Source organism: Stenella coeruleoalba (genome assembly GCF_951394435.1).
Source record: "Stenella coeruleoalba genome assembly, chromosome: 2".
Taxonomy (NCBI): domain Eukaryota; kingdom Metazoa; phylum Chordata; class Mammalia; order Artiodactyla; family Delphinidae; genus Stenella; species Stenella coeruleoalba.
The window spans coordinates 105,019,439-105,046,726 of NC_137147.1; the positions used below are offsets into that span (position 1 = coordinate 105,019,439).

A 27,288-nucleotide genomic window follows, 5' to 3' on the forward strand; every position below is an offset into this window, starting at 1 on the left:
TACCTGGGTTTATTCTCAGAGCCAGGAGCGACGTAGTGCCTGAACGAGGTGGTGGCCTCAGTGTCGCAGGGTGTGGTTCTCAGCGGACAGGACTCCTTTCCCTCCAGGTCACTGGGAGACACGGAGTTTTGAGACCTGCGATTTTGGCTGAAAAAGCTGCTTTGGAAATTGGCATCACCGTCAGCGGGAAGATTCGTCGATGACTGGACTTCAGGGTACGGTTCCCCCTCCCGCCTCCCCCCTACCCCCCACCCTGTTATAACAGCTACATGGAACATGCCAGAGGATGCTGTGTGGCCAGCTCAACCCAGGGGCCTGGGCTGGGGACGGACAGAAGCAGGACTGGTGCCAAAGATTCGTGTATGCACGGATTCTGTTTTCCCTTTGGGGGAGAGTGAGGGGCTGGGAAGAACAGACTAAGAGTACAATTGTTTCAGAGAAACAGGCACTGCAGGAAACGAGGGATGGGGTGCGTGGACCAAGTCCTAACCGGTGCAGAGATTCATATTTTGGTTCTACAGGAATCTAAGAACAAGAACGGATTTGTATTCTTGGAGAAGCACATACTAAAGAAGAAAACCCAGAGAAACCAAACGACTATGTACAATATCATATAGCATGTGTCCATGGCGGTGGGCTGGGTACAGCTTCAGGTGGGGAGTTTTGGTTCTATTCGGAGAGAACACTTGTAGAGACTTTCTTCGTCCATTACAAAAGATTGGTCCAGTAAATATTGGGTTACCTGAGAAAAGGAAAAGAGAAAAAGGAATGGCAGGGCGATGGGACCTCCATAATACTACGTGGACGTCGGGTGTCTCCCGGGAATCAGGCACTAGGGTGGAGGCGGGGAGGGGTGCCAGGCTTGCACATGAGGCAAAGGTGCATTAAGCAGTGCTGTTTCTTAGTATTATTTTTTGCCTTTTTTGTCTTCACAGTAATATAAAATCACATATAGTCAAAATTACTCTTGACCACCGTTTCTTTGGTTGAACATTAGGTGAAATATTTGGGGCTCATATTAAAAAAACATCTCTATCTACATATCTAAAACGTTAATTGTAGCATCTAGGTAGTGGATGTACGGGTGTTCACAATTCTTTCAATGTTTCTGTATGTTGGAAAAACGTAGTTAAACACCAGGTTTTGTGACACCGAGAGAGATTCACCCAAGAGAAGACAGTGGAAACTGAGGCCGTCTAAGGAGGCTTTCGTCTCATGGGGCTCACTCCAGGGCAAAATCTCAGAGTGGAAAATCAGGAAGAGTCACCTCGTGGACTCAATCACTCTCCTTCCTCCTCCCTCCCCACGTCACACTGCTCTCAAGTGTTTTGCTGGATTCCTGTGTGTTCAGTGTACGATGAGAGATCAGAGCCCAGATCTCACAGGCAAACCCCACCCGCCCTTCGAAAAGCATCTTCCCAGGCTCATTGACTTGTCAGTTGTTTGGAGCCGGAGGTTCATGTTTTTCCACAGAAACTCAGAGCAGAAAGAAGAAAACACATTATATTTCTTAGCACGTAATTGGGAATCATCTGAGCTGCTTGAGAAAAATCAAGTCTTTGTTGCGAGCGTCTTTGCTAATGGACCCTCTGCTACTGTGAGGGACGGAACCGGCTTCCTGCGACGCTGATCACCAGTCACAGATGAAATGATTATTGTGTCTGATGAGTGGCTCTCACCCAGCACCTCGAGGAAGACAATCTCAGCTACCACGGTCTAGATTAACTCATAGCCCCTGATAAAGATGTGGTGATTTTATAGCCATGTGAAATAGACCAGACTTTTATAAATAGCTAGCAGCTTCCTGTGAACAGTCCTTTCTAGAGCACAAAATCTCAACCCTCCCAAACACTCTGGGAATCAGCAGACTGGTTAGTTAGTTTCCTCCGTCATGAGCATTTGTTTCCCTAAAAATTTTGCTTTAGCAGGAGACTGGCAGCAAACACCACCACTGCAAAGCTGTTAAGGAAAAGAGTCTAAAGGGCAGCAACATGTATTTGTATTGCCTCTGGAGCTCGAGGGCTAGTTTAAGAAGGGGCCAAGGCCTAATACAGTGCCTGGCACACAGTACATGCTCAGTAAATACTTGAGCGAATGAGCGAACAAGGAAAAAGTGGCACAATTGGTTCACCCACTGATTTTTCTTCTCTTTGTGGCTGTCAGCTATAAGACAGATAGTGAGTTCACGGAACATGGCAGGAAACAGGGCAAGTCTATCACAAAGGAAGGTAGAAGGGAAAAATACTAAGAGCTTGATTTTCTGGTATGTTCAGGAGTGTGTCTGGAGCTGGATATCTTTTGTGAACTTCAAACTAGGAGGTTAAGAAGCTGGATGGAAAGCAAGTACATCTCTGGGCAGCGTAAAAAAGTCATAGGATTCGGAGCCAGAGTCTGGATTAGCAAGTCCCAGTTATTTTAACTGTAAAACGGGGCTAACAGCACAGGGTTTGAGTAGTGAAATGAGACTAACATGCCAACCTCTCTCCATACAGCCCCACCACCTTTTAAAAAATGCGTATTAATCCAGTCCTGTAAGCTCCTTTAAGGGCTTCCTTAGGACACGGCTCCAGATCCTTCTAGAAGCCCACAGTCCCACCTGGTTCAGGCTTGTCTGAGGCTACTCATAGCTGCCGTCTGCGGTCTCTGTGCTTCTCAGATGGGCCCTGTCCCCCAACCCCAGTACAGGCCCCTGGATTCACACTCTCACAGCACCCTCTGATTCCCGAATGTACAAGGTGTTTTCTCCCCCACCTTGCCTATAGCAGCAAAAGACTGAAACAACCTAAATGTCCATCAGGATAGAGGATCGAATAAATACCTGAATTTCTCTGCAGCCGTAAGGAAGAAGGAGAATGCCTCTGCCTCAACGGGAAATATCTCCAAGATATGTTATTAAGGGAAGAAGGAATGATGCTGGAGCAATGTATAGTGTGCTACAGTAGACATTATAGTAAAAAAAAAGTTGGGGTGTGTTTGCATACACACACAAAAAATGGATGATACGGTTGGCTTTGGGAGGGGAACTTGGAGGCTGGGGGACTTTTTGCTGTGTGCCCTTTCTAGCTGTGAGTTTTGAAACTGGTGAGCAGTTCGAAAAGATATGATAAACACTGCCTCTCCTGCCTCAGGGGGGGTCAGACATGATTATAAACCATCCCATGGCAGGTAAAAATCAGACAGGAGCTGAAAGATTAGCACAAGCGCAGTCCAAAGGCGGGGGAACTCAGGGCGGGTCAGGGGACAGGGGACAAGAAGGGTTTCCGAAAAGAGAGGGCCCAGGGAACTCCGGGGCAGAAAGTGGTTGGGTGTGGAGCGGAAAAGGCAGGGAGGAAGGCAGTGCAGCCAGAGCCCTTGTGAAAAAGCGGAAGTGACCGAAAAAGCTGCCGGCTTACCTTTGCCTGGTGCTCTATCTTGTACGCAGTTTGTTGAAACTGGCGAATCTCTCGGATGATATGGGATATCTGCGGGAAGGAAGGAGCGGTTTGGAAGACAGTTTTCTCTTAGTACCCCCTCCCCCAAACCCCCTCCCCCCAACCCATGCCACACAACAGAAGGGACATCCACAGACATGTCTGCAGTCAGCCTCTTAATTCACCTCCTGGGAGACCCCACTGAGGCAGCGAGAGTTTCTTTAAACCAGCCACCTGCCTCAAAGGCTGACACTTGGTAAGAATCTATACGTCTACAGGTTATAAGTTATGACATAGAGTATTTGTCCTTCTCTGACTTATTTCACTAAGTATAATACCCTCTAGGTCCATCCACATTGTTGCAAATGGCAGAATTTCATGCAATTGATTTATTTATTGAACTATAGTTGATGTACAATATTATATGTTACCAGGTGCACAATATAGTGATTCACAATTTTTGAAGGTTATACTCCACTTATAGCTGTTATAAAATATTGGCTATATGCCCCGTGTTGTACAACATAACCTTGTAGCTTATTTTATACATAATATTGGGTTGGCGAAAAAGTTCGTTAGGTTTCAAGTAAAGACACATTTTTCATTTTTACCAAGAACTTTACTGAACAACGTATTCAGTAACCGAACGAACTTTTTGGCCAAAGCAATAGTTTGTACCTCTTAGAATTTCCTTCTTTTTTATGGCTGAATAACATTCCTCTTTCTCCGTGTGTGTGTGTGTGTGTGTGTGTGTGTGTGTGTGTGTGTGTGTGTGTGTGTATACACCACATCTTCTTTATCCAGTCACATAATCTATAAAAATACTGCATTACTATGTCATATACCTGAAACTATCACAATATTGTAAATGAACTATACTTCAATAAAAAAGATGCATATTCTGAAAGGTAAAAAGTGTATTTAGTAGGGTCACATGATAGATGATGAAGAAAGAATTGTTTTAAAGACTCAGAGATAATACAGTAAAAGAAAATTACCAATCATTTTCTCTGAGTAATGAAAATAAATGAGTGATTTTTGTTGCTGAAAAAAAAAAGAATCTATAGGTTAATTATACTATGTGATTAAGAGAAAAACATATCATTTGATCAGTGGTGCTGGCTTATCCAACATCCTAAAACAGCCCCCCTCAATTCCAGCAACAGCTAAAGGCCTCTGCCACTTTCTACGTGCCCACCACGTGCAAGACCACACCAAGGGGCTCCCCCATCCTGTTCCCAGGTCAGTGCTGCCAACTTGCCTTTGACAGAGAAACCTTACCTATTGAACAAAATCTCGGGAGGAACCCCATGACACAGAACCGATACAAATAGAGGCTCTCTAGTTGGAGTGAGAAGACGAGAAGGTTGGCTGGAAAGCAGGCTCCCTGCTGGAAGGATCCTCATTTCCCCTCTCAGGGTCTAGACTCCTCTGGGGAAACTGGAAACCTACTTGCTTAGGAGGTGCTGCAGAAATGACTTTGCTGCGGCCACATAACGCAAGTGCTTATCTGAACAGTAATGGATGGGGTGCGAATAAAGGGGCAGGCTTTGGAGTCTGACAGGCTTGGGCCCCAGACCCGGCTCTGCCTTTTCCTTAGGGGTGACCTTGGGCTGGTCATTGATGACTCCAAGCCTCAGCCTGCTCACCTGTAAGGTGGAGAATAATAAGAGCACCCACCCCTCAGACTGTGGGCATTAAAGGAGGAGATGCAGGTAGAGCTGGCTCCGGACCCGCCAGATGCTAGCTGCTCGTTTGAGGAAGTGACTGTTCTTACTGGAGAAGCCGGGTTCAGGCTCCCCAGTGCGTGTGCCGTGTCCAGTCGGCCAGGACTGTCGGGCACAGCTCGGTGAGCCCGGGGCTTGGGTCTGGGTTTTGATGTTCCCCCCACCCCTGCCCCGCTCTGCTGTGGGGAACGCACCATTCTCATCTTGGAGAAGTTGACCAGGCCGTCCTCCGTGTAGTTGGGCGTCCCCTCTTCGATGAAGGCCAGGTCAGTGAGGTACATCCCCAGGTAAGGGACACAGGGTGGGTCACAACTTTGAAGCAAATGGCGTTAACAGAAGTTTTTCACTTAAAAACTCGAGCCTCTACCAAGAACAGAACACCCCGCATGCATCTCTCGCTTTGCTGGAGGGAAAGGGATTTCTATTCGCCGAGAGTCATAGCAGCTCTTGGGGCTCGGACTGCCAGCTGGGTGTGAGGGTCAGTCCTCCGGGGTGGTGGGGGTGACATGGTGCCTGCTGGGGCCTGGGGCGTCTCAATCAATCACCCCTCCCACCCCAAGCCAGAAGGCCCTCCTCTACCTCTCCGCTCTCCCTCCCAGATGGAGCCCTGGGGCTTGGCCGCCAGCCCCCTCCCAGCTCGCCTTTCCTTTCTGTCTCTCCCCTGAAACTCTCCATCCCGATCCCGCCCTAGAATCACATCCTGGGGGGCTTCACAGCACCGTGCCCTTTCCTGCCAGTCACCACCAGCCACCCCACCGAGCCCCTTGTCTCTTTCTTTCCCCAAGACTTCTCTCCCTTTACTTCTTCCCCACTGGGATCTCTGCCCACCCAAGCACTGGGCTGCCAGCTCAGGGAACCCTTGCCCTCTGAGATCACCATCCTGGATTCGGCTTCTGGGCGGGGGCGCTGGGTGAGACGGCTCCCAGGACCGGTGGCTCCTGGGGGATGGCTTTCGTGGGGATGGTACTCTGCAGTATGGGCCGGACCTCTCTGATCTGTGGCTCTGAAGCAGGGGCTCCTGTTACTGTTCCTGCACAACTTGTTCTGGTGCCTCTGGGTGGGGTGCTAGGTTAAGGGGGTGACTCTGTGATGGGTCCAGTGGTCACTCTCCTCTGGCAGAGCTCCAGATAGTTCACCCAGGGGACTCCTCAAACAGTGTTCCGGAGCCTTCTCTCAGCTCAGCACACAGGTACAGGGACCCGCCTTTCTAGCCCATCTCACCTTTGTCTCCTTGTGACAGTCCTGCCACTCCAGAGGAAGGGGAGGCAGGGAGGATGGTAGAGCAAGAACAGAAACCTGGCCTCTGTCCCTTGCCTGCTTGCTGTGTGACCCTAGGCCAGTTCTTTCCCTCTCTGGTCCTCAGGTTCCCCTCGTACCAGAGAACTAATGTTAGCTAAGACAAGTTTAAGTGATTTGAGAGTTGATTTTAGGTGATGCCCAGACACTGTTTAAATAAATTGATTCATATGATAAGAAACATTAGATTTTCACCCCCCCCCCCCCCCCCCCCGCCCCACTGCTCAAGGAGAGAGCTCATTTGGTGACAGCATAGCTTTGACTCTTTCTAACACGTGCCGTTTTCCTCTATTTTTCTTTTTGAACAAATAGTAACAGGTCTCACTCAGGAAACACCAGGATCTGGCCAGAATTTAATAATATTATTTTGATTTCACTGTATTTATTTTTTATGGTAACCTGTGTATTTATGGCAAATACGCTGGTTTCCCATTTGCTGTATAGAGTTTTCCTTCTCATTTAAATGTATTTCTGGGAAATAGTGAGTTAATTTAAAGGAGACCATTAAGTAAATGCAAATATAGCTGACACACGGATACGGCAAAGTCTTGAAGGAAGTGGATGCTTGGAGTTTGGGAAACAGTGAGCAGGAGAAATGTTTTTTGAACTGTCGGTCTTCACCCTTTCATGGGTGTTAAAACCAATTTGGTGAGTGTTGACCAGATTTTTTTTAAATTAAAAAAAGAGAGAATAGATGATATCTGGGTTCATTGCATGGACTAAAACTGCTTTGTGAAATTTTTGTTGCTGTTATGCATATATACATTTGTATATAGGGTCACACTGTCAAATGCAATTTTTTTTTTTTTTTTTTACTGTGAGTTGTGAAAAAGAAAAAAAAGCAAGAATCATACTGGTCACTGGCAGACCTCTCTGGGTCCTTCTGGCCATTATAGTCCATGACTTCTACATGCCTGGCTTTTCACTTCCTTTCCGTCAAACTCCAAGTCTGGAGCACAGGCTGGTGGATCTGATGGAGAAAGAGTTCAAAGGTCTGAGCAGCCGCTCTGGAGCTGGACGGCTGAGGCACTGTGCTGACCGGCAGGTTCTGGGGGGCGCCGCACTCCCCCTGCCCTTAATGGGAACCAGGTAGCCCGCAGAGCTCAAAGGACCTCTTATCTCAGATAGAGGCAGAAGGGGAGGCTGGGTGCTGCTCGCTGCCTGTGAATGACTGAAGAACGCAGGGTGTTTCCGAATGCCTCACAGGGGCTCTGACCACCCAGACCAGTGAAAAAAGTCTGGGAGTCCTCTGGTGTCCCAGGGAGGTGGATCTCCCTGAGGTGTTTACTGGGGTTTCTGATCCAGTAGTGGAAAGGTGATGGACGGGCAATTTAGTCACGGCAAGTGGCACTGCCAGCCCCAGCACCAAACTCTGTTCCTGTTTACTACCTTCACGGTGAGGGGTCCAGGGAACACCACTCTTAATTCAACCACGTACACACACACACGCACACACACGCACACCCAACCAACCCAAATCCAGAGCCACGTAGGTAAATATATGGGGCTGCTGGAGTGGCCAGTGTAGGGGGTGGTGGGGACAGGTGTGGGGCACACGGGGCTGGTGGAGGGCCCCCAAAGGGCCCCACTGCATGGAGACAGACCGTGCTGAGCATCTGAGCGAGCAGGGGAGCACGGTAGGGGCTTCGTGTAGACAAAACACCCAACCTATGGCTAGCTCTGAACTTTCCATGTGGGCATCTGGCCCCTGTCAGGAGGGATCCAGCCTTGCCCTGGATCAGGGCGGGGCCAACAAGGCTGAAATTGTGTGTGGGGGGGCGCTTCCTCTTTCGGCAGAGCCCCGCCATGCCTGTGTCTGACGTTTCAGGGAGAGAAAGAAAAGTGCCCCGTCCCCCATTCTAAAAGTTGCTCCTGGCGTTCGGGCAGGCCTAGACGGGGTGACACCTGACAGCTGGATCTCGTCTGTGGTTGTTTGGGGCCCCCGCACTTGATGTTTCTACCAAGAAATTCCTGCTGATGTCAAGGGGGATGAAAGAAATTAACTGGTACCGGCGACAAAGCGAGATGCAGCTGCCCGAGGGGCGCTCCACCTGACCCCAGGAAACGGGCGGTGACGGCACGGGTCAGCCCTCTCCTTCACCCCGTCGCAGCCGTGGGATGGGCTGCTCTCTCTTATAGGTCTCGGTGCTGGCATGGGGTGCAGGGAAATCAGGTACTCAGGTTATGGAAAAAAAAAATTTTTTTTTCTTTTTTTTTTTTGGCAATGTGTGGGCAGTGTGGGTGGGACTCGGGGTCCAGTCTTGCTTTCTGCCTCCTGGATACTCCCTGCTCTGTTGTCTCATTAGCAAGAGACTGGGCTTTGCTCTGGGGCCACAGACAGAAAATAAAGATGGAGCCCCTGAGACTCTGGAACTCTAGGACTCTGGATCCATCATATCCACGTAGATAGACGGATGCTCCCCCCGTTTGGAGGTGGCTGCGTGGTGACCTGCTGGTCCGCTGGCAGACTCGCCCCTCCAGAGCTGTTCCCACCCTCCACTGACGGGAACAGACGGGAAGGGCTTTCATGGCAGCAGCTAGCAGTGAGAGCCCGGCCCCTGCGTTCCTTCCGTGGGCATCCTAGTCAAGCTAAAGACAAAAGTGCAGATGAGCCCGTCAGAGACGGACGGGCAAAACTGGGACTGGCCCCCAAAGAGCTGGCGACCGCATTTTACTGCCGAACGTAGTTAGCCCTCAGCCACATGTTGTTGGCTGGAGCTGTGGGAAGGTTCTGGTCCCTGGGTGGCTGAGAGGAGGGGACAGTCTCAGGGGTTGGACCAGGGTGTGGTTTGGGGAATGAGAAGGGTAGATAACATTCATCTGGGGGCGCCCGGGCAGGGGACGGAAGCACCATAGGTGGGCCAGGGGATATTTAAGGGAGTGGCCGGGGACGGGAGGCAGGATTTGGCGGTAAAGGGAAAAGGTCACGTGCTAGCCCGGCTGCTGGCACAAGGCTGAATGATATAATGACAGAAGAAAAAGGATGCCCAAGACCTCAGAATGGGTCTGAGGACTTACGCGGTGGGGTCCGTCACGGGCTCCTTGTCTGGGGGGGTCACCAGCTGTGCCCACCACCTCACTGCACTCCCTCCGGCCCGTCCCCTGCCTGGTGAGACGACCCCCAGACCCTGACACAACACCGCTCTAAGTATAAACCTCAGTGCCTCCGAAGAAAGAGCGCAGACACGTTTGCCCCAATCTGTCCTTCCCCTGCCTGGCTTGGCCTATATCTCTATAAGGCAGGAACCCGGTTTGCATAAAGGTCTTAGCGCCCAGATGCCCGAAGGCCACCTCCGCCCCGTGTGGCAGGGAGCAGAGGTGTCTGGGAGAGGCACTTACATAGGCCCACGGGTAACCTGAAAGAGGGAAGACAGTCAGCATGGGGACTCGGACAGAATGGGGGACCACGGACGCGGTGGAGGCAGCGGCGGCGGTGGACGAGGAAGCCATGTGAAGGAGGCTGATGGAGCAGAGCACCCTGCGGGCGGACGGACAGGTTGGTGAATGCACGGGGGGGGCAGCTCCCCGCAAGCACAGTCCACGGGGGCTCTGCAGAGCCCAGGCGGAGGAGAGACGGCCGGACAGCACAGATGGGTGGAACATCTGTCTGAGGACACAAATAAAGTGGAGATGGTCAAGGCAATGGCACACGGAGCCAGCACAAGGGACAGACCAGGTACGGCAGGAAGAAAACGAGAAAGGCAGACGGGGGCTGGCAGGGCGGGTGTGTGGTGTGTCAGAGCCACCGGCGAGGCTGGACGTGCTGGGTGGTCGCGGACTTCAGTGGCCTTGTACTGGCAGTGAGCACGTGATCCCTCGCGGAAGGGAGGAAAGGCATTCCCGGGCTCTATAAGGAGCCGGGACCCTAGAGGTCTCCCAGGGTCTCTCCAAAGTCCAGCAAGTAGCCAGCCAGGCAGGGAGAGAGAGGGTGAGGGCCAGCCCAACGGGGCACACGTTCAAGTGCCCGAGGGGAACACAGTGGCAGAGACTAGTGGAGAAACCCCAAGTGCGTGTCTAACCAGAGTGAGCAAACCCACATTTCACGTGCGTACGTGGCCACAGCATGTACCAACGGGTCGAGTCACCGCTGCCCTGGGAGAGCTGGCCTGGACCCTCATGGGAGGTAACCTCGGGCAAACCATGGAGCACTGGCCTGGGAGGCCAGCCTGGGCCGAGGCCCGGCTCTGTCACCATGGCCCCAAATCCTTGGGCCAGCCACTAGTTCCTGTGTCCTTGTCTGGAGAAACATCATGGGAGAATCTGTCTCACAACAGTGGTTCTCAACGGGGGCGATTTTGCCTCCCTGAGGATAGCTGGCCATGTCTGGAGACCTTCTCGGTTGTCATAACGGCGGGGGCGGGGTGGACACTGGCATTTCATGGGTAGAGGCCAGGGATGCTGAGAAACATCTTTCTATGCACAGGACAGTCCCCACGACAAAAACTGTCCTGGTCTAGGGACCTCCCTGGTGGTCCAGTGGTTAAGACTCTGCACTTCCACTGCAGCGGGCGCAGGCTTGAACCCTAGCTGGGGAACTAAGATCCCACATTCCGCGTGGTGTGGCAAAAAAAAAACAACAAAATCCTGGTCTAAAGGACAAGAAGGCCGAGGTTGAGAAGGCCCACCTCCCAGGCAGCGTTAATGGGGCTGCACACACCATGGCCAGGCAGGGCACAAACTTTGCAAACTATAAGGTGTAAATTACTGGTAAAACCGTATTTCTTCGATTCCAAGATGCCATTGTGTGTAAAATGCACTCTTGTCTTGATGGCTAATTATCCAGTACAAAAAGGAAACACAATCATACGAAACAAATACACTGACTGTGAGATGCATCCTGATGTCAGAAATGGTAAAATGTAAAATAAAACGTGCATTTTGGAATCAAGGAATCCGGCACCGCTATTATCATCATCACAGCTACTGCACGTCTCAAGGCTATTGCTGTGCCTCTCCCGGGAAATGCCCTGACACCTTGGAATTTCTCTGGTAGAAGATGGAGGACAAAGCTGACCTGCCCTGGGGGTCTGGGATGTGTAGGGGTCGGTCTTGTGGGTAGACAGATGGACAGACAGACAGACCTCCTGCTCCAGCCAGGGGTGGCACGTGAATGCCTCTGCAGTGTGGTTCTCCAATTTAAAAAATAACGGTGACAAAATGACACACACTTACTTTTTCAGAGCTTCTCTCAGATTCTTAAATCTGCCCTCTGACGACACAAGCTTTTGGAGCTTATCAATCAAAGTTTTTGTCTAGAAGGAATCAGAAGTATTTACAGCACACAGCAAGGCCCGCGACTCTGGCCCACACTCCGGGGCTTCGCTTTGCCTCCTCGAGATAGGGCACGGGGATCTGGGGACTTCCTGGGTCTGGGGACTTGACCCTGGGCTCCTGAGGAGGCAGACACGGATCTTTGTTTTGCGTGTCCGTGCTCATACATCTTTCAGAAACATGGGAGTAGGGTCAGGAGGGTCCCAGTGTCAGGGTCCTGAGAGCTGGGTGGTTGGGAAGGACTTGGCGGGGGTAACTCCAGGGACCTGGACCCGATACAGGGCATGGCCGATGCGTCATCATCACGATCTTTCTAATGACTGTACCCAAAAGATGTGACCATCTTCTCATACCTTCACTTTGCTATATCAGGAGCACCACCCAGATTTAAGAAGCAAGAAAAAAAGATGGCAGGTGAACTGATCATCAAAGGAGAAAAGACTTTGATGGAGAAGAGGAAACCCTGCAGCAAAGGGTCCCATCTGCCAAATGACCTGCCAGGCCCTGCCGACGTGTCAGGCCGGAGCAACTTGGGTGGCTGGAGTTTGTCTTAAGGGACCAGCTGTGTGCCACAGAGCATGTCCTGGGTGGAGCCTGGCTCTGTGCTTCTCCTGCATGACCTGCGGAAACCCCTTCACCTCTGAGGTCCTCAGCGCCCTCATTCATAAAACGGGGAGATGACTAGTGACCACCTTTCCAGCTCTAATCCTCAGAATCCAGAATGTGGTTGAGAAACCGGGCCGGAGACCAGCCGTGCATCTTATTACCAGAGGGGCTAGTCAGCCTGGAGGGGACACTGGCCACAGAGGCCAAGTACACCCCTGATCGTCGGGTCTAATTTTTATCTGAGAAACCTGCCTGCGGAAGACGACAAGCTAAATCTTCCTTCTGATGGAAGAAGAGGTTGGTGTGCACTCTTCAAGGAGAAAGGATGGCAAAGCACACCCATCTGCTCGGTCCCTCCTATCAATCCGAAGTCTTGCCGCCTGGTTTGGACCGACCCCGCTCAAAGCAAACATTTATTCTGGATCTGGTGAAAGAGCCACAGGCCAGGATGGAACGAGCCCCACCAAGCCAAGGGCAGGTGATTCTGCTTTCACCTGCGATGACCCTTCTCAGACGCCCAGGCCAACCTCCACCGCAGGCTCTCAACGGCCCTCCTGCACTTAATCTCTTTCCAGAGCTGTGCTCTTGCCTCCTCTTCTTTCCCCTCCACCTGCAGAGACATGAGATGCTGCAGCTTGAGGCCAGATGTGGGGTCTGAGTGTCCAGAGCCCTCAGTGGACTCTGTCGCCCACCCTCAGCACGCCCGTGGGCAAGGTAGCGCTCCACTCACTTTGCTAGGTTTTGACCTTCGTATCTGGAAAACGGGAGGGTAGGTCCAGGTGTTCCTTAAGGGCAATACTCGTTCAGACAGTCCAGAATTGTGGGTGACATAAAAGCTACACAGCCACGTAGCATCACCACGCTTAGAGACCATGAAAAGGTACAAAGGATATTCTGGTGGGTGGGGTTTTTGCATACACTTGGGGCCAATTCGTGGCTCTGAGGTGGGCACACTTTGATTTCTTCCGCACCTGCGTGCTTACTTGAGGTGTGTGTCTGCTCCTCTTCCGGTTATTGCTCTCTGTCCAGGAAGGAGATGTGTATCCTGGGAGGCCACTGGATTTTCCCAGCTGCTGCTTAGAAAGTGTGTTCTGACTTGAAGCAGCTCAAGCACCTTCTGGCCATGCCAGGAGCTTCCATCCTTTGAGGCTCACTGGGCTAGCAGGCCCCCTGGGGCCTTGGGCATCTCTGCTGGAGTATGGACACCAGGGAGCCGAAATATGGGAGCACTTGGAACACGTCTCTGAAACCAGAGACCAAGCAAGGAGCCTGCCTTGGAAATAGTGTCAGGACGAAAGATGATTATATATGGCCTCTTAAATACCATCCTTTCCTGTTCACCAAACAAGACTTCTGGATGGCCAAGGCTGCTCCTTCCAAAGAAGCCAAAAAGTATAGTTAGTCAAAGAGAGGCTTATGTCTCTACTGAAATCCAACCATTCCAGGGAGAGGAAGCACATGTAACTGCATTAGTCATCTGCATCATCCTATAGAGATGCATCATCTGATCCTTTCCCGAGGGAAAGTTTTTATTTTCAAAGAGGATGGGAAGAGAGGTTGGAAGAAGAAAGGGGAGGCACCGGACATCCCAAACTAATTCTGCCTCTTGCCGAGGCTAGACTGGACTTGGACACAGGCTTTTCTGCTTTGGGCTGGCACATGGAAGGGAATGATAAAAAAAAAACTAGCTGCAGAAATGTGGCCATCTTGGCCTATGAGATACCTGCAGAGGGACAGTGAACTGTTCCTGGTTGGTGTTGACCAGGCCACGGCCATGGCTATCCAGAAGCTCTTGGAGCCGGGCACTATGCACACGGACAACTATAGCGCAAACTGAAGGGCTGGGGGAAGCCAGTGTGGTCCAGTCTGCCATAGAGGGTGCAGGCCTAGATGTGTTTTCAGAGGCATCTTTGATTTTTGGACCAGGCTGGCTGGCCCTAGGTCTTGAATGACATCCCGGAAGGCAGGACAGATCACACACCTTGACCTCTAACTGCTCTCCATTTGTACTCTCCTCAGAGAATGGAAGACTTCAGGATGGTCAAGGCAGTTCCCTGCCAACTCTATGACAAGGGTGACGCTGGGGAATGAAGCCAAGAAATTCCCACACCCCCAGAAATGGGGTAGGAAAATGGAGCCTGGTCTGTGGGCTTCTAGAAAAGATGACATCATTCTGATGGAATAGGGCAGGAGAAGAAAGATGCTGACCTGAAATGGGTCCCTCAGACTCTGCCCATAGCCACGTCTGAACCTCGACAGGCCGACCAGCCTAGATGACTTAGAGGTTCTGTGGCAGCCTTGCTCAACCCGACTTCAGGAGTTTATGACACTGTGTGCCACGTGTGGCCAGATGTGCCTGCTCACCTGAGCTCCCGCACTTCCAGCCTCTGTTCTTTCTAGAAGCCCACTCATAAGAGAGACATCTTCTGGTTTTCGTCCTGACCCTGGCATCTCTGTGTGCTAAGCAAGAGGCCCAGCCTCATTGGATGGAAGGGGTACTTTGCAGTCCTGCTGGAATCTGGAGCTGCAGTGATTGGCTGGCAGAGGAAGGGCAGCAGAGATGTCCCAGGGCTGTCCTGAGATTGGCTGCTTATCTAAGTAAGAGGGACTTATGGACCTGCTGCCTGCCTGGGGAGTAGAATCATGCCCTGCCATTGGCACGAGGAGAGTAGTGAGGGGCAGGGGAGAAACAGAACTATGAGGGGGGTAAGTCCAGAACGGTCCAGATGGGACAGGCCCCTTGGAGACCCTGGGCCCCACACAGCCCACCTGGCTGTAGGACCAGAGACACTATAACCAAGTTACTGGTGCCTTTGGAGGTTTACCCTGTCCCTTGGTGGTCACTGTCCAGCTTTCTGCCAACATGCAGGCTGGGACATCCAGTGTACCCAGAAAGGAGGTGGCCTAAGTGTCCCGTTGTGCTCTCCTTTCAGGAGATCTGCCTCCTCGTGACCCCAGGGCAAGGAGCTTTATTCCTGAGGAAGATTCCACCTTATGGTTTTTCAGAATCAGGTTCTGAGTGAATAAAGATCAAGCCCATATTTAAGATCACACACTATCTAATGGGTAACAGGGACAAGTTAACCCTCTGGGGGCCAGAAGGGCTGGTGAAATCAACATCCGAGGAAAGGACTTGCAGGATCATCTGGCCACCATCTCGGTAACCTGCAGATCTGGACTGAGATCCCCAAGAAGTCACCACTCTTTTGTCCCAACTCAAGGAAAAGAGCGTTGGGGCCAATAATCACTGTCCTATATCCCACTTTGGCATATTGATTATTCAAGTGGGAATTAAAGTCCCACAAGGTCCTAGTGCCACATCCGTTGCCCTGACATCTGGTCCCAGGTGAAATAGGAGAAGAGGTTCTCTGTTTTACCTGGGAGTACTGGCCCTCACCCTGTCCTTCATCCACCTATGGATGGTGGCCCTCTGGTCTCTCCGCCCCAGCCCCAGCCCAGATCATCAGGCCAAGCTGGCTTCCTGCCCGCACCTGCTTAGAGACTTTGAGCCATGTCTTTTTCAGCCGGAAGATTGCGCTCCGGTTCATGGATGAGGTGATCTCCAGAACAGCATTGTAGTTGTGTAAGCATCGGCATATGTCAGCCACGGCCACCCACTTCTCGATGGCGCTCACCCTCGCATTGATGTCCTCATTGCGGATGATTTCTGAAGCAATCAAGTTACTGATCTTTAAGCCCATGCAATAAGATAAGAAAAAAGTAAAAGGAGTAAGTATTGTAAAGATGATAAATCACCATTATTTGCAGATTAAATGATTGTCTGTTTGAAAATTCCTGGAAGAATGAATTGGAAAACTGCCAGAACAACCAACGGAGCTCATTAGGGTAGCTGGTTAAAGACTCAATAGACAAAAATAATTTTTTTTTTATATATTAGCAATACCAATTAGAAAATACAATGAAAAAAGATACCATCTTCAAAATACCAGTGGGAATCTGGAAATTACCTGGGACCTGTAATGAGAACTATGTAGGATGCTACATGAAAAATAAATAAAAATACCTTTTATTACCAAAGGTAATAAAAGAATTGATTAATGAAGGAAAAGATTAGATTCCAAAATGGAAAGGTAAATATGTCTTTTTTCAAAACTAATGTACAAGTTTAATGCAATCCAATAAAACACGCAATGGGAGTTATCTTGAAAACTTGACAAAGTAATTCTGAAGTTTATCCAGAAGAACAGAGAGTTAAGAAGAGCCAAGCTCTGAGGGAAATTCCCACCATACAACTAAAGCTTGGATAGGACACACACTTTGGGGCATCCCTGGTCTCACATATCCAAGGACTACTCTACCCCTGCACAGCAAACCATCACATACACACAAACAAACTAAATGTGGACTGGACCTGGAGCAGCCAGGGGGTAGGAAGCTGGGGCCAAAACATCAGGGAGCTACAACCACAAGGAACTGGGGCAGCAGGAAATACTGGACCTCCCTGTACATTTCTTTGCAATTTCCTATGAATCAATAATTATTTAAAAATAAAAAGTACAAAAAACATGACTTGTTATTAAAAAAAATAAAGGTGATTAAAGGACAGTTACTGATGAATATAAATTGTAGGGCTTTACCACCCAGAAATATTCTTCTTTAGAAAAATTTCTAAGGGATGCATATAAAGAAGAATGAATTATAAAACTATTTAAGAAGGGAAAATTACTGAAGAGAATCCGGGAGGAATGGTAGTACAAAATAGCACACATATTATAAACCTTAATTAAATTGAAGTAGTATTTTTTTTTCCATAAAGAAAACACTGAATTCAAAACAGTTTTACATATGTTATATAACTTTTTTAAAGGAATAGAGTAGTCAAATCTTCCAGAGAAGAGAGAAAAAAGGAATACCTGTCAACTTATTCTATGAAGCCAGTACAATCTTGATACCAAATCCAGATACAGAAAATACAAGAAGGAAAAATTACACATCCATTTGTTTAACATAACATGAGTATTTTAGATTTGTCCATGGAACACAAGGATGGTTGAATATTAGAGAAAACTCTGTAACTGTCATTCATCACATCAACAGATTTAAAGGAGAAAAATCATACGACCATCTCAATAGATGCAGAAAAATTTTTGATAAAATGCAGTATTCATTTATAGTAAAAACCACTATGAGCAAACAAGGAATAAGAAAAAGAATTTCTTTAACTTGATAAAGAAACAAACATTATCCTAAGCAGGGAAATATTAGAAGCATTCTCTTTAAAACCAAGAACAAGATTCACTATCACCATTTCTGTTGAACACTGTCATAAAGGGCCAGGTCTGGAGGCACCCAGGATGCAAGTGCATGCACTCAAGGGTGAACAGTCCCTTAAATTTTGCCCCCTGAGCACCTCGTTCAACTTACCCTAGTTCTAGCACTGATACTGGAGATCCTACCGGTACCAATCAATAAGATAAAGAATTAAAGACAACAGGACTGGGAAACAGCAAAAACAAAAGCAAACCAAACCCTGTGTCAGGGAGAGATTAAGAAACAGAGTTTCAGGCTGTGAATATCACTTTCAAAGAGGTACACATGCTGTGTACCTGAAAACAAAGGAAGGTGGATTTTAACAGAGATGGCCAAATAGAAGGTAGCGATGAGGGTAGCCCTCTGGAGGTGGGTTGTGGGGGTTCAAAGCAGGCTCTCCTGCTGATGACTGGGGGTGAACTTTAACTTCCTTGAGCCTCGGTTTCTTCATCCATAACAGAGAATTAAACAAAAATGAGAATAACAGGATTAAATGAGATGATGCTTATGAAACCCTTGGCGTAGTGCTTGGCACATGGTCAACATTCAATAAATGCTCACTTCATATTCTCACCTTTTACTTACGTGATTCCTGGGCACACACTGGGGGAGGGGGTGGGGGGGAGAGGGAGGGACTTTTTATTTTTGGCCGCGCGGTGCAGCATGTGGGATCTTAGCTCCCCGACCGGGGATGGAACCCACGTCCCCTGCATTGGAAGTGTGGAGTCCTAACCACTGGACCACCAGGGAAGTCCCCGGAGAGGGACTGTTTTTGCTGCCTGGTGCTGTGGTTGGACTTTTGGGTCAGGCGTCGTCCGACTCAGGCCTTGTGTGTGTTTCCTGGGGCCTCGCCCACATCCATCGCTTCCTCTCTCCTGCTATACATCCTGCTCTCCATTCTACGGCTGTGTTCCCTGTCGGGCTCCTCCCCTGAGCTGCAATACCTGGGTCCTCCTTGTTTCCTCCAGGCTGCCGAGGACCTTCCCAGGATGAAGGTCCACCCCCGGCTGTGCGTGACATGATGCGGCCTTGACCAGGCGGTCAGGACAAGTGGACTCATATGCCTCCACTTCCGGCCGTCAAAAGCTTTTGTGTTGATGGTTAAATTCATCAACAGAGGAATGAAGATGCTGAGTGCAAATGCCCTCAAGGCTGTCACAAGGCTGGGGGTAGACGGGTCCCTGCGGCTGCAGGGGTTGGAGCTTGGGCAAATGCGGGGAAGTTGCCGGGAGAGATTTCTTCCTTCTGGCTGGGGCTGTAGCGCAGAGGAAGGCCACGAGCTACCAGACACTGGTCAGGAGACCTCAGGTGTCTGCCCTGCAGAGGCTCGGTTTCTTTGTATCTAAACTGTGATAACAGCCCCCATCTTTTAGGATGGGCGTGAGCTTTAAATGAAATTATCATGCCCATGAATCACAGAGCTGGAGAGGACCCAGGTGGTCTGGTTCTAGCCAGGTGTACAGCCCATTCAGAGGGTCTCACCGAAGAGAAACCTGCAGAGAAAGGCACTGCACCCGCTCCCCTACCCCCATACTCACATCATTGAAATGCTTAGTGGTTTTCATGATATAAGGGGTCCTTTCATTCTTTTCCAGTTTCATCCATCCTTGTCCGAAGAACTCCCTGTAGGAAGAAAGGGAGAAACCCAGGGTGGATGAGGTTAGGTTTGCCTTGCTGATTTCTTTGCTTTGAGTTCTCTGCTTTTTGAAGTTGTCATTTCTGGGGAGTAACTTTCTGCAGAGCCCTCGAGAGGAAGGGACCCTGGGGTCAGGTCTAGCTCTGCCTCGTACCAGCTGTGTGGCTTTGGGTAAGCCCTTGATATCTCAGGGCCTCAGTGTCCTCATCTGTGAAACGGGAATAGTGACAATACTTTTCTTACAGGGTTATTGTGAGGCTGAAATGAGATATGGTGCGATGGGCACATCAGATCTTGTTTTGGATCTTGTTTCTGAATGGGAGAGCTCCCGTTTTAAAGTCACCTTGCAGAAGCTGGTCTGTAGAACAGGGAGGACAGAAGCCCACAAAAAAGGGCCAGATGGAAGTACAAAGGAGCTTGCAAGCCAAGCCAGCAGCGTGCTCTGGTAATGGTGACCTCATGGGACCATAGACCATCCAGGCCTCCAGGAGAAGCTCCTTATTTGATAGTGACTGTGAGAGTGACCTGGACAGTTGCATGGGCAGGAGGGAGCAATAACTACTGTCAGAAATAACTGCTGTCTCTACATGCAGGAGATGCGGCAGGTTTCTAAACTGTCGACACTCTCTGTCTAGGTGAGGTAGTGCCCCAGTCGGTGGGGGCCTCTGTGTGTGCCAGGTGGGGCTACCTTTCTGGAAAGCAGAGATCAAAAGTCCTACAATGATTCATAACCTCAGAAGCGGTGATTCCAATTTCAGGAAACTATTCTAGGACAATTGTCAGAAATTCAGAGACATATTTAGTTACAAGGAGGTTTACCCCAGCTTTAAACATAAAAGTGAAAACTGGGAACAAGCCCACGGCTTAGTGCACGGCTGGGGAATACTGTGCACTTATTAAAAACGGTGTCTTTACAGATACCATTTTGGTGTACCGTTAGGCGAATAAAGGGTGGTACAAAATTATGTAGGTGGTATAGTTACAACGAACAGCTGGGGGTGATTGACTACAGGCCAGAGCAGGTAACAACCGGGCCTTGGGGCTGCTTCAAAGTCCAGAGAGTCCCCCCAGAGTCTGCTCCTGCACATGCATACACACCGACACACACTCATGCGTGTGTGCACATTTGCTCACATGTACATGTGTGCACATACGTGAACACACACTCCTTTTCTAGACCTCCAGGAAAGGAGCACCGAATTAGAGATGCTTCTGGAAAAGTGTGTGTGTGTGTGCGCGTGCGCGCGGGCACGCGCGTGTACTGGTAGGTAAGGACGGAACTTGGGGACAGGAAAGGGGATGGGATCCTCTCTCATCCCTGCCGGCACATGCATTTTTGTTGCAAGCTGTGGAGGATCAATCCGTGCAGCTCTGGAAATCTACTGCGCATGCTTCAGGGATGGGGATTCAGCCAAAGACGGTGCCCGAGGAGGAAGGGTGGGGTGTCTGAACCTGCACCCACTCACTCATAAGGGATCTTCTTGAAGACCAGGTGGTCCAACAGGGTCAGCTGCTCCGCGATCTCCAGGGCTGAGTGGTTTTCAAAGGGCTCGGCCTTCACGCCTTCAGCCTGAGAGGAGCAAGGTCCCAGTTAGGCCCATGAGGGACACCTTCTGGCTTTTTGGCCACTTCTTGGAGGGCATCTCCACCTCGATTCTGGTGAGTGGGTGGGCGGGGCGTGACTGGGGAGGCCCCCCGCCGGCAGACCTGCCGAGGGGAGATGAGGACGGGATGGGGGGGGCTGGGAGTCACTGTCTGTGGTGCCCCGTGTGTGTGTGTGTATACGTGCACGCGCAGGCCTGTGCTGTGCTTCAGGGTCACTCGTTTGGTCATCACTTGCCCCCAGAGCATGGACGAGACGACAGAGGCACCCAGAGACTAATAACTAGCCCACGGCAATCAGCCGGAAACAGGCCGACTGAGACCCGAACCCAGGCCGTCCGACTCCAGGCTGTGATCCGTCTCTCCCTTCAGGTCCTGTCTGGGTCCACAACTGGCTCCGTAAAATTTCTTTTTTTTTTTTTTTTTTTGGCTATGCTGCATGGTGTGAAGCTTGTAGGATTTGTGGGATCTTAGTTCCCCAAGTGGGATTGAACCTGGGCCCTCGGCAGTGAGAGCGTGTAGCCCTAACCACTGGACCGCCAGGGAATTCCCCATAAAATTTCCTTTTAACCTTCATTAGCAGAGAAGAACTCACCGGTGTGAGTGCCTCCTGGGACAGTGCCCCCGTCCTGCGCCCAGAAGACAACTGTCTGCCTTAGCCCTGGGTACCAGGCCCCCGCCCCCAGGGCCACCATGGACACCACCTTTAAAGGTGACCACTACCTGAGCCCCCCAATCAGGGGAAATCCTCAGCAAGCACTGGCGAGGGGGCCGGTGTCCCCACGGCAGCGATTAGACAAGAGGAGGCCCAGGGCACAAAGGCCTCTGGAAAGTCTGCTGGATCTGGGAGAGGCTGGAGGGAGCTAGAGAAAATAGGGGGAGGGGACAACTGTGCAGTCTTGGGAAGAGAGTCAGGACCAAGCACGCCCCTGTTCTCCCCCTTGGGGCCAACAGGGCTGCGAGGGAGGAGAGGGGCCAGCTACCCTGCCCAGAGCGCCCGGCCAGCCAGCGGAGCCCCTGGAAGCTGCACTGATCACAAGGAAAGTGGGGCGACCCCGAATCAAGGGAACAAGCCCCCCCTCCTGGACGGAGTCTCTCCCTCCCACTTCTCGGCAAACAGTCATCCAGGACTGCCCTGCCAGGTCCCCGCGAGACACCAGAGACAGAAAGACCAGAAAACACGTCCCTGGCTTCAGGAGCTCCAGTCACAGGACCAGAGCAAGGACAGAGTGTGGGAAAGCCGAGGAAAGGGCTCCTACTCCAGCCTCTGCGTGGTATGTGTGTGTGGTGTGTGTGTGTGTGGTGGTGTGTGGTGTGTGTGTGTGGTGGTGTGTGTGTATGTGTGTGTGTGGTGTGTGTGTGTGTGTTGTGCGTGTATGTGTGTGTGTGGTGTGTGTGTGTGTGTGGTGTGCGTGTATGTGTGTGTGTGGTGTGTGTGTGTGGTGTGTGTATGCGTGTGTGTGGTGTGTGTGTGTGGTGTGTGTGTGGTGTGTGGTGTGTGTGGTGTGTGTGTGGTGGTGTGTGTGTGCGTGTGTGGTGTGTGTGTGTGTGGTGTGTGTGTGGTGTGGTGTGTGTGTAGTGTGTGTGGTGTGTGTGTGGTGTGTGTGTGCATGGTGTGTGTGTGTGGTGTATGTGTGGTGTGTGTGTGGTGTGTGTGTGTGTAGTGTGTGTGGTGGTGTGTGGTGTGTGTGGTGTGTGTGGTGGTGTGTGTGTGCATGTGTGTGCGTGTGTGTGGTGTGTGTGTGTGGTGTGTGTGTGCGTGTAGTGTAGTGTGTGTGGTGTGTGTGTGCGTGTAGTGTAGTGTGTGTGGTGTGTGTGCGCGTGTAGTGTAGTGTGTGTGGTGTGTGTGTGTAGTGTGTGTGGTGTGTGTGTGTAGTGTGTGTGTGGTGTGTGTGTGGTGTGGTGTGTGTGTGGTGTGTGTGGTGTGTGGTGTATGTGTGGTGTGTGTGTGGTGTGTGTGTGTGTAGTGTGTGTGGTGGTGTGTGGTGTGTGTGGTGTGTGTGGTGGTGTGTGTGTGCATGTGTGTGCGCGTGTGTGGTGTGTGTGTGTGGTGTGTGGTGTGTGTGTGCGTGTAGTGTAGTGTGTGTGGTGTGTGTGTGCGTGTAGTGTAGTGTGTGTGGTGTGTGTGGTGTGTGTGTGTGGTATGTGTGTGTGGTGTGTGTGTGTGTGGTGTGTGTGTGGTGTGTGTGTGTGGTGTGTGTGTGTGGCATGTGTGGGTGTGGTGTGTGTGTGGTGTGTGTGTGTGGTGTGTGTGGTGTGTGTGTGTGGTGTGTGTGTGTGGTGGTGTGTGGTGGTGTGTGGTGTGTGTGTGTGGTGGTGTGTGGTGGTGTGTGGTGTGTGTGGTGTGTGTGTGTGGTGTGTGTGCATGTGTGTGTGTGTGGTGAGGGTCCATGCATCCTCTGGCGCAGTCACCCTGGGCCAGGAATGCTCTGTGCAGAAGCCCAGATGCAGGAGCCCGGGTGTGAGGGACACGATGCCAACAGGGGAGGACAAGTTCTCAGGAAGGTAGCGGGGACGTGGGGACGAGAGCAGCAGGTGCCTCCTGGGACACCGTGTTGCAGGGTCAGGAGGCTCATGGGGAGGAGCCCCCAGCCTCTGAAGCAGGGGCGGCAGGCGGGGAGCTCAGCCCGCTCCTGAAGGCCCAGGATGGCTGAACTGTCAGGACCAAGGGCCAGGCTGGGCCTGGGGAGTGGCCTGCGAGCCAGGGTGGGGTGGCCCAGTGGCCGGGGGCACTGAGCGCTGTGGAGAGGCACAGAGGAGGAGCGCTGGGCAAGGAGGAGGGGCGGCTCCCCCTGCTTCCTCCTGGCGTGGCCAGGTGAGGGCTGAGCCTGGCAGCAGAGGCTTGGAAAGCCGTCACAGCAGGAAGCCCTCTGCTCTCTGGTGAGGCCGTGGGGCCTCCTCCACACTGGACGTGCCCCTTGCAGGCCCTCTGGCCTCTGCGAACCAGGTCAGGGCCGGGGGCTGTTCGGCGGGCAGTGCTTTGTTCTGGAAGAGCCTCAGCTCTTCGTGAAGGAACAAGAGGCCCTCAGGCTCTTGAGGGGTAAACATTCCAGTCGGGCCCCTACTGGGAAACAAGAGCAGAGTGTAGCTGCTCCCCTGAGCTTCCCTGCGGGGGGCACATGTGGCTTCCTGGGGTGCCAGTCCTGCAGTGCTGCTCTCAGGGGCCAGGGGCAGGCAGGGTGCCAGTGTTCCATGGATGGCCTCACCCGACCCCGAGCAGGGAGAACGAGCTCCAGGAGTCAGGAGCAGGGACAAGAGGGGAGCAGCGGGCTCAGAACCCAGAGGCCCAAGTCCTCACACTGGCTACTTGGGACAGAATGGACGTCACTCGTCCAGCTTGAAGAGCGAGCCAGCGGGGGCCGAGGGGCCCACACGGGCTCCACCTCCGGGGAGGTCGGAGTTGGCTTTGAGCTTCCTTGGCGGCAGTGGTGGATGGCAGGGGCCTGGGGCTCTGGGGTGGCTCGTGGTGGCACGTCATCAACCTGGAAATAAAAGTGGGCCCAGCCAGGCCCTGGAAGCCCACAGACCATCGTCCCCTTCCACCGCATGGAATGCTACCGTGAACTCTGCCCGGAGTCCCCTCATTTCTACGCAGGTGGCCAACTGCATCCTGTCCCCTCCAGGTGAGGCAGTGTGGCGTGTGCAGTGAGTTCTGAGTGCGAACACCAGCTCCGTCACTTAGCATAACCTGGGCTGGGTCGCTCCCCCTACCCCTGCCTCAGCTGCCTCCTCCGGAAGGTGGGGATAATGATATAAACTTGCAGCACTATTGATAAGCGTGTTTAAAGCACTAGCACAGCTCCAGCGCAGAGGGGCAGCTCATACACTGAAGGCTTGACTTCCTACCCTCCTCCTTCCAGGGACAATGCGACCAGAGAGAGTTGAGGGGTCAGGGGAGGGATGGGAGACAGAGGAGGAAGAAAATGGAGGTGGTGGTGTTATGGGTTGAATTCCCCACCACCCAAAAAAAGATATGCTGAAGTCCTAAACCCTGGTACCTGTGACTGTGACCTTATTTGGAAATAAGGTCTTTATAGATGTGCTCAGGTAAGATGAGGTCATTAAGAGTGGGCCTAATCCAGTATGACTGGTGTCTTTATAAGACGGGGAAGTTTGGACACAGGGACAGACGTACACGGAGGGAAGAGGATGCAGGGACACCCAGGGAGAAGATGGTCATGTGATGATGGAGACAGAGATGGGAGATTCACTGCCACAAGCCAAGCAATGCCCAGGGCTACCAGATGCCGGAAGAGGCCCAGAAGGGTCCTTCCCTAGAACCTTTGGATGGAGCACGGCCCCAGCGACACCTTAATTTCAGACTTCGGGCCTCCAGAACTATGAGAGAATAAAATTCTGTTATTTTAAGTCACCAGTCTGGGGTATTTGTTAGGGCAGCTCTAGGAAACCAATACAGGGGGTGACTGAACTCCAACAAGGGGTCGTTGGGTGGGGATCCTGGGAGCCAGGAGGCCAGGGAAGGACAGACTTGGCCAGCGAGCAAGGGGGCAGGCCTGGCTCACCGTCTGTGTGAGCTCCTCCAGCGTGATCTGGCTGTCCCCCGGGTCATCCTGGGTCAGAGTCCTATGGGACGAGAAAGCACAATGAGCCCCATGTGCTCAGCCCCCCCAGCCTTTGGGGCAGCACCACCCCCACCCTATCGCGCAAGGCCCCACGGTCTCGGCCCCCCCATCTCTCTGTCTGTGCTCTGCCATTTCGTGCGCCAGGAGCCCCCTTTCCCCTTTCTTGTCACTGACTTCTTTTTTTTTTTTGCTGTACGCGGGCCTCTCACTGTTGTGGCCTCTCACTGTTGTGGCCCCTCCCGTTACGGAGCACAGGCTCTGGACGCGCAGGCTCAGCGGCCATGGCTCACAGGCCCAGCCGCTCCGCGGCATGCAGTATCCTCCCGGACGGGGGCACAAACCCACGTCCCCCGCATCGGCAGGCGGACTCCCAACCACTGCGCCACCAGGGAAGCCCGTCACTGACTTCTTGATGGGCTGTCTTCAGGATTCAGCTCCCTGGCTGGGCAAGGTCCCCACCTAGGGCTCCCTCAGCCCCGGGGCTTCCTGTGATCTCAGCCTCAGGCTCCCCATGTTGAAACGGCTGTGTATGTGCCTGTCCCCCCCCCCTCGCCACCACCACCTCTAGACCCGCCAGGAGCCCCTGAGGGCAGAGTGATGTCTGATTTGTCCCTGTAGCTCTGGTACCCGGCACGGGGCTGGGCATGTGGTCCGTGCTCCTGCGTGCCTGTGGGATGATGGGGGAAAGGAGGGGAAGGAGCTTCAGGACTGGAGGATCAGAGAGGCCAGGAGGGGCTGGGAAGCCGTCCAAACGGGAGAGACGGAGGATGGTGGGAGACAGCAGTGTGGGGGCCAAAGGCCCGGAGGTGGGACGCCACTGATGGGCTGCTGAGTACAGTCGAGCGGGTCCCAAGCAGTGGTGGGGAATGAGGGTGGACCCTCGGAGTCAGGCCAAAGTGCTGCGCCCTCGTTCCGACAGCAATCGTGAATCCCAGGGATGGGCCTGAGAGCCAAGCTGGGGCTGGGGGGACGCTCAGGAGGCTGCGGGGCCTGGTTGAGTCACTGGCGCTCTCCCTCCGAGGAAGCAGTGGCTCAGCGGAATCTCACCTGCAGACCCGCAGCTGGGGCTCGGTGGGTCCACCGTCCACACCAGGGCTGCCCAACAGCACAGCCGGCTCGTTCCCCTGCACCCCGGCAGCATCCCACACAAGCTCCCTGACCGAGGGGGACTTTGGCCGATAGGCTCAGGGTCCTGGCACAGCCCTGCAAGCCTCCCGGGAACCAGGAAGAGGTGCCTGGGGGACCTGGTGGCTGACTCTGTGCATGTGTGTGTGCGCGTATGCATACATGTGTGTGTGCGTGTGTGTCTAGGGGGCAGGTACTGAAGGCAGGGAGGTGTGGAAGAGATTCTAGGACGCTGAGCCTGCAGGAACGACGGGGCCTGCAGCACGGGCCTTGGGAAAGCAAAGCGGATGGTCGGGCTGGAGGAAGACTGCAGACTGGGTTGTCGGCAGGAAAGTGGCTGCAAGTCTGGGTCAGAGACCGTGACCGCGGGACAGAGAGGGGCAGCCGGAGCCAGGCAAGAGGTGAGGAGGTGAGGCCTGACCGCGAGCCCGTGCACCTGGGCAGGGCCGGAGGGCAGCCTGAGTCAGCAGGATGGGAGCGGAGGGTGGACTGGGGCCTGCACCCGACACCCCTGAAAGACCTGCAGAGGCATCCGTATGATCTCACCACAGCCTCACCACAGCCCTGGAAGTGGGTGTTGTTCGCCCATTTTATTTTATTTTTTTGCAGTACGTGGGCCTCTCACTGTTGTGGCCTCTCCCGTTGTGGAGCACAGGCTCCGGACGCGCAGGCTCAGTGGCCATGGCTCACGGGCCCAGCCGCTCCACGGCATGTGGGATCTTCCCGGACCGGGGCACGAACCCGTGTCCCCTGCATCGGCA

At 52.4% G+C, this 27,288-nt stretch overlaps 1 protein-coding gene across 2 annotated transcripts in view; it reads right to left on the reverse strand.

The window, feature by feature from the left end:
• Positions 1 to 349: 349 nt before the first annotated feature.
• The window catches only part of RASGRF1 (Ras protein specific guanine nucleotide releasing factor 1), a 104,506-nt gene continuing 77,567 nt past the window's right edge, over positions 350 to 27,288 (reverse strand). For both annotated transcript variants that reach the window (XM_079914530.1, XM_079914529.1), the window contains exons 20-27: positions 25,343 to 25,403; positions 20,684 to 20,787; positions 19,120 to 19,204; positions 15,802 to 15,999; positions 11,606 to 11,685; positions 5,332 to 5,449; positions 3,393 to 3,461; positions 350 to 742 (exon numbers count right to left, since the gene is read on the reverse strand). In XM_079914530.1, coding sequence (XP_079770656.1) covers positions 650 to 742; positions 3,393 to 3,461; positions 5,332 to 5,449; positions 11,606 to 11,685; positions 15,802 to 15,999; positions 19,120 to 19,204; positions 20,684 to 20,787; positions 25,343 to 25,403 — 808 coding nt within the window. In that variant the 3' untranslated portion in view covers positions 350 to 649. The remainder of the gene's footprint in view (positions 743 to 3,392; positions 3,462 to 5,331; positions 5,450 to 11,605; positions 11,686 to 15,801; positions 16,000 to 19,119; positions 19,205 to 20,683; positions 20,788 to 25,342; positions 25,404 to 27,288) is intronic.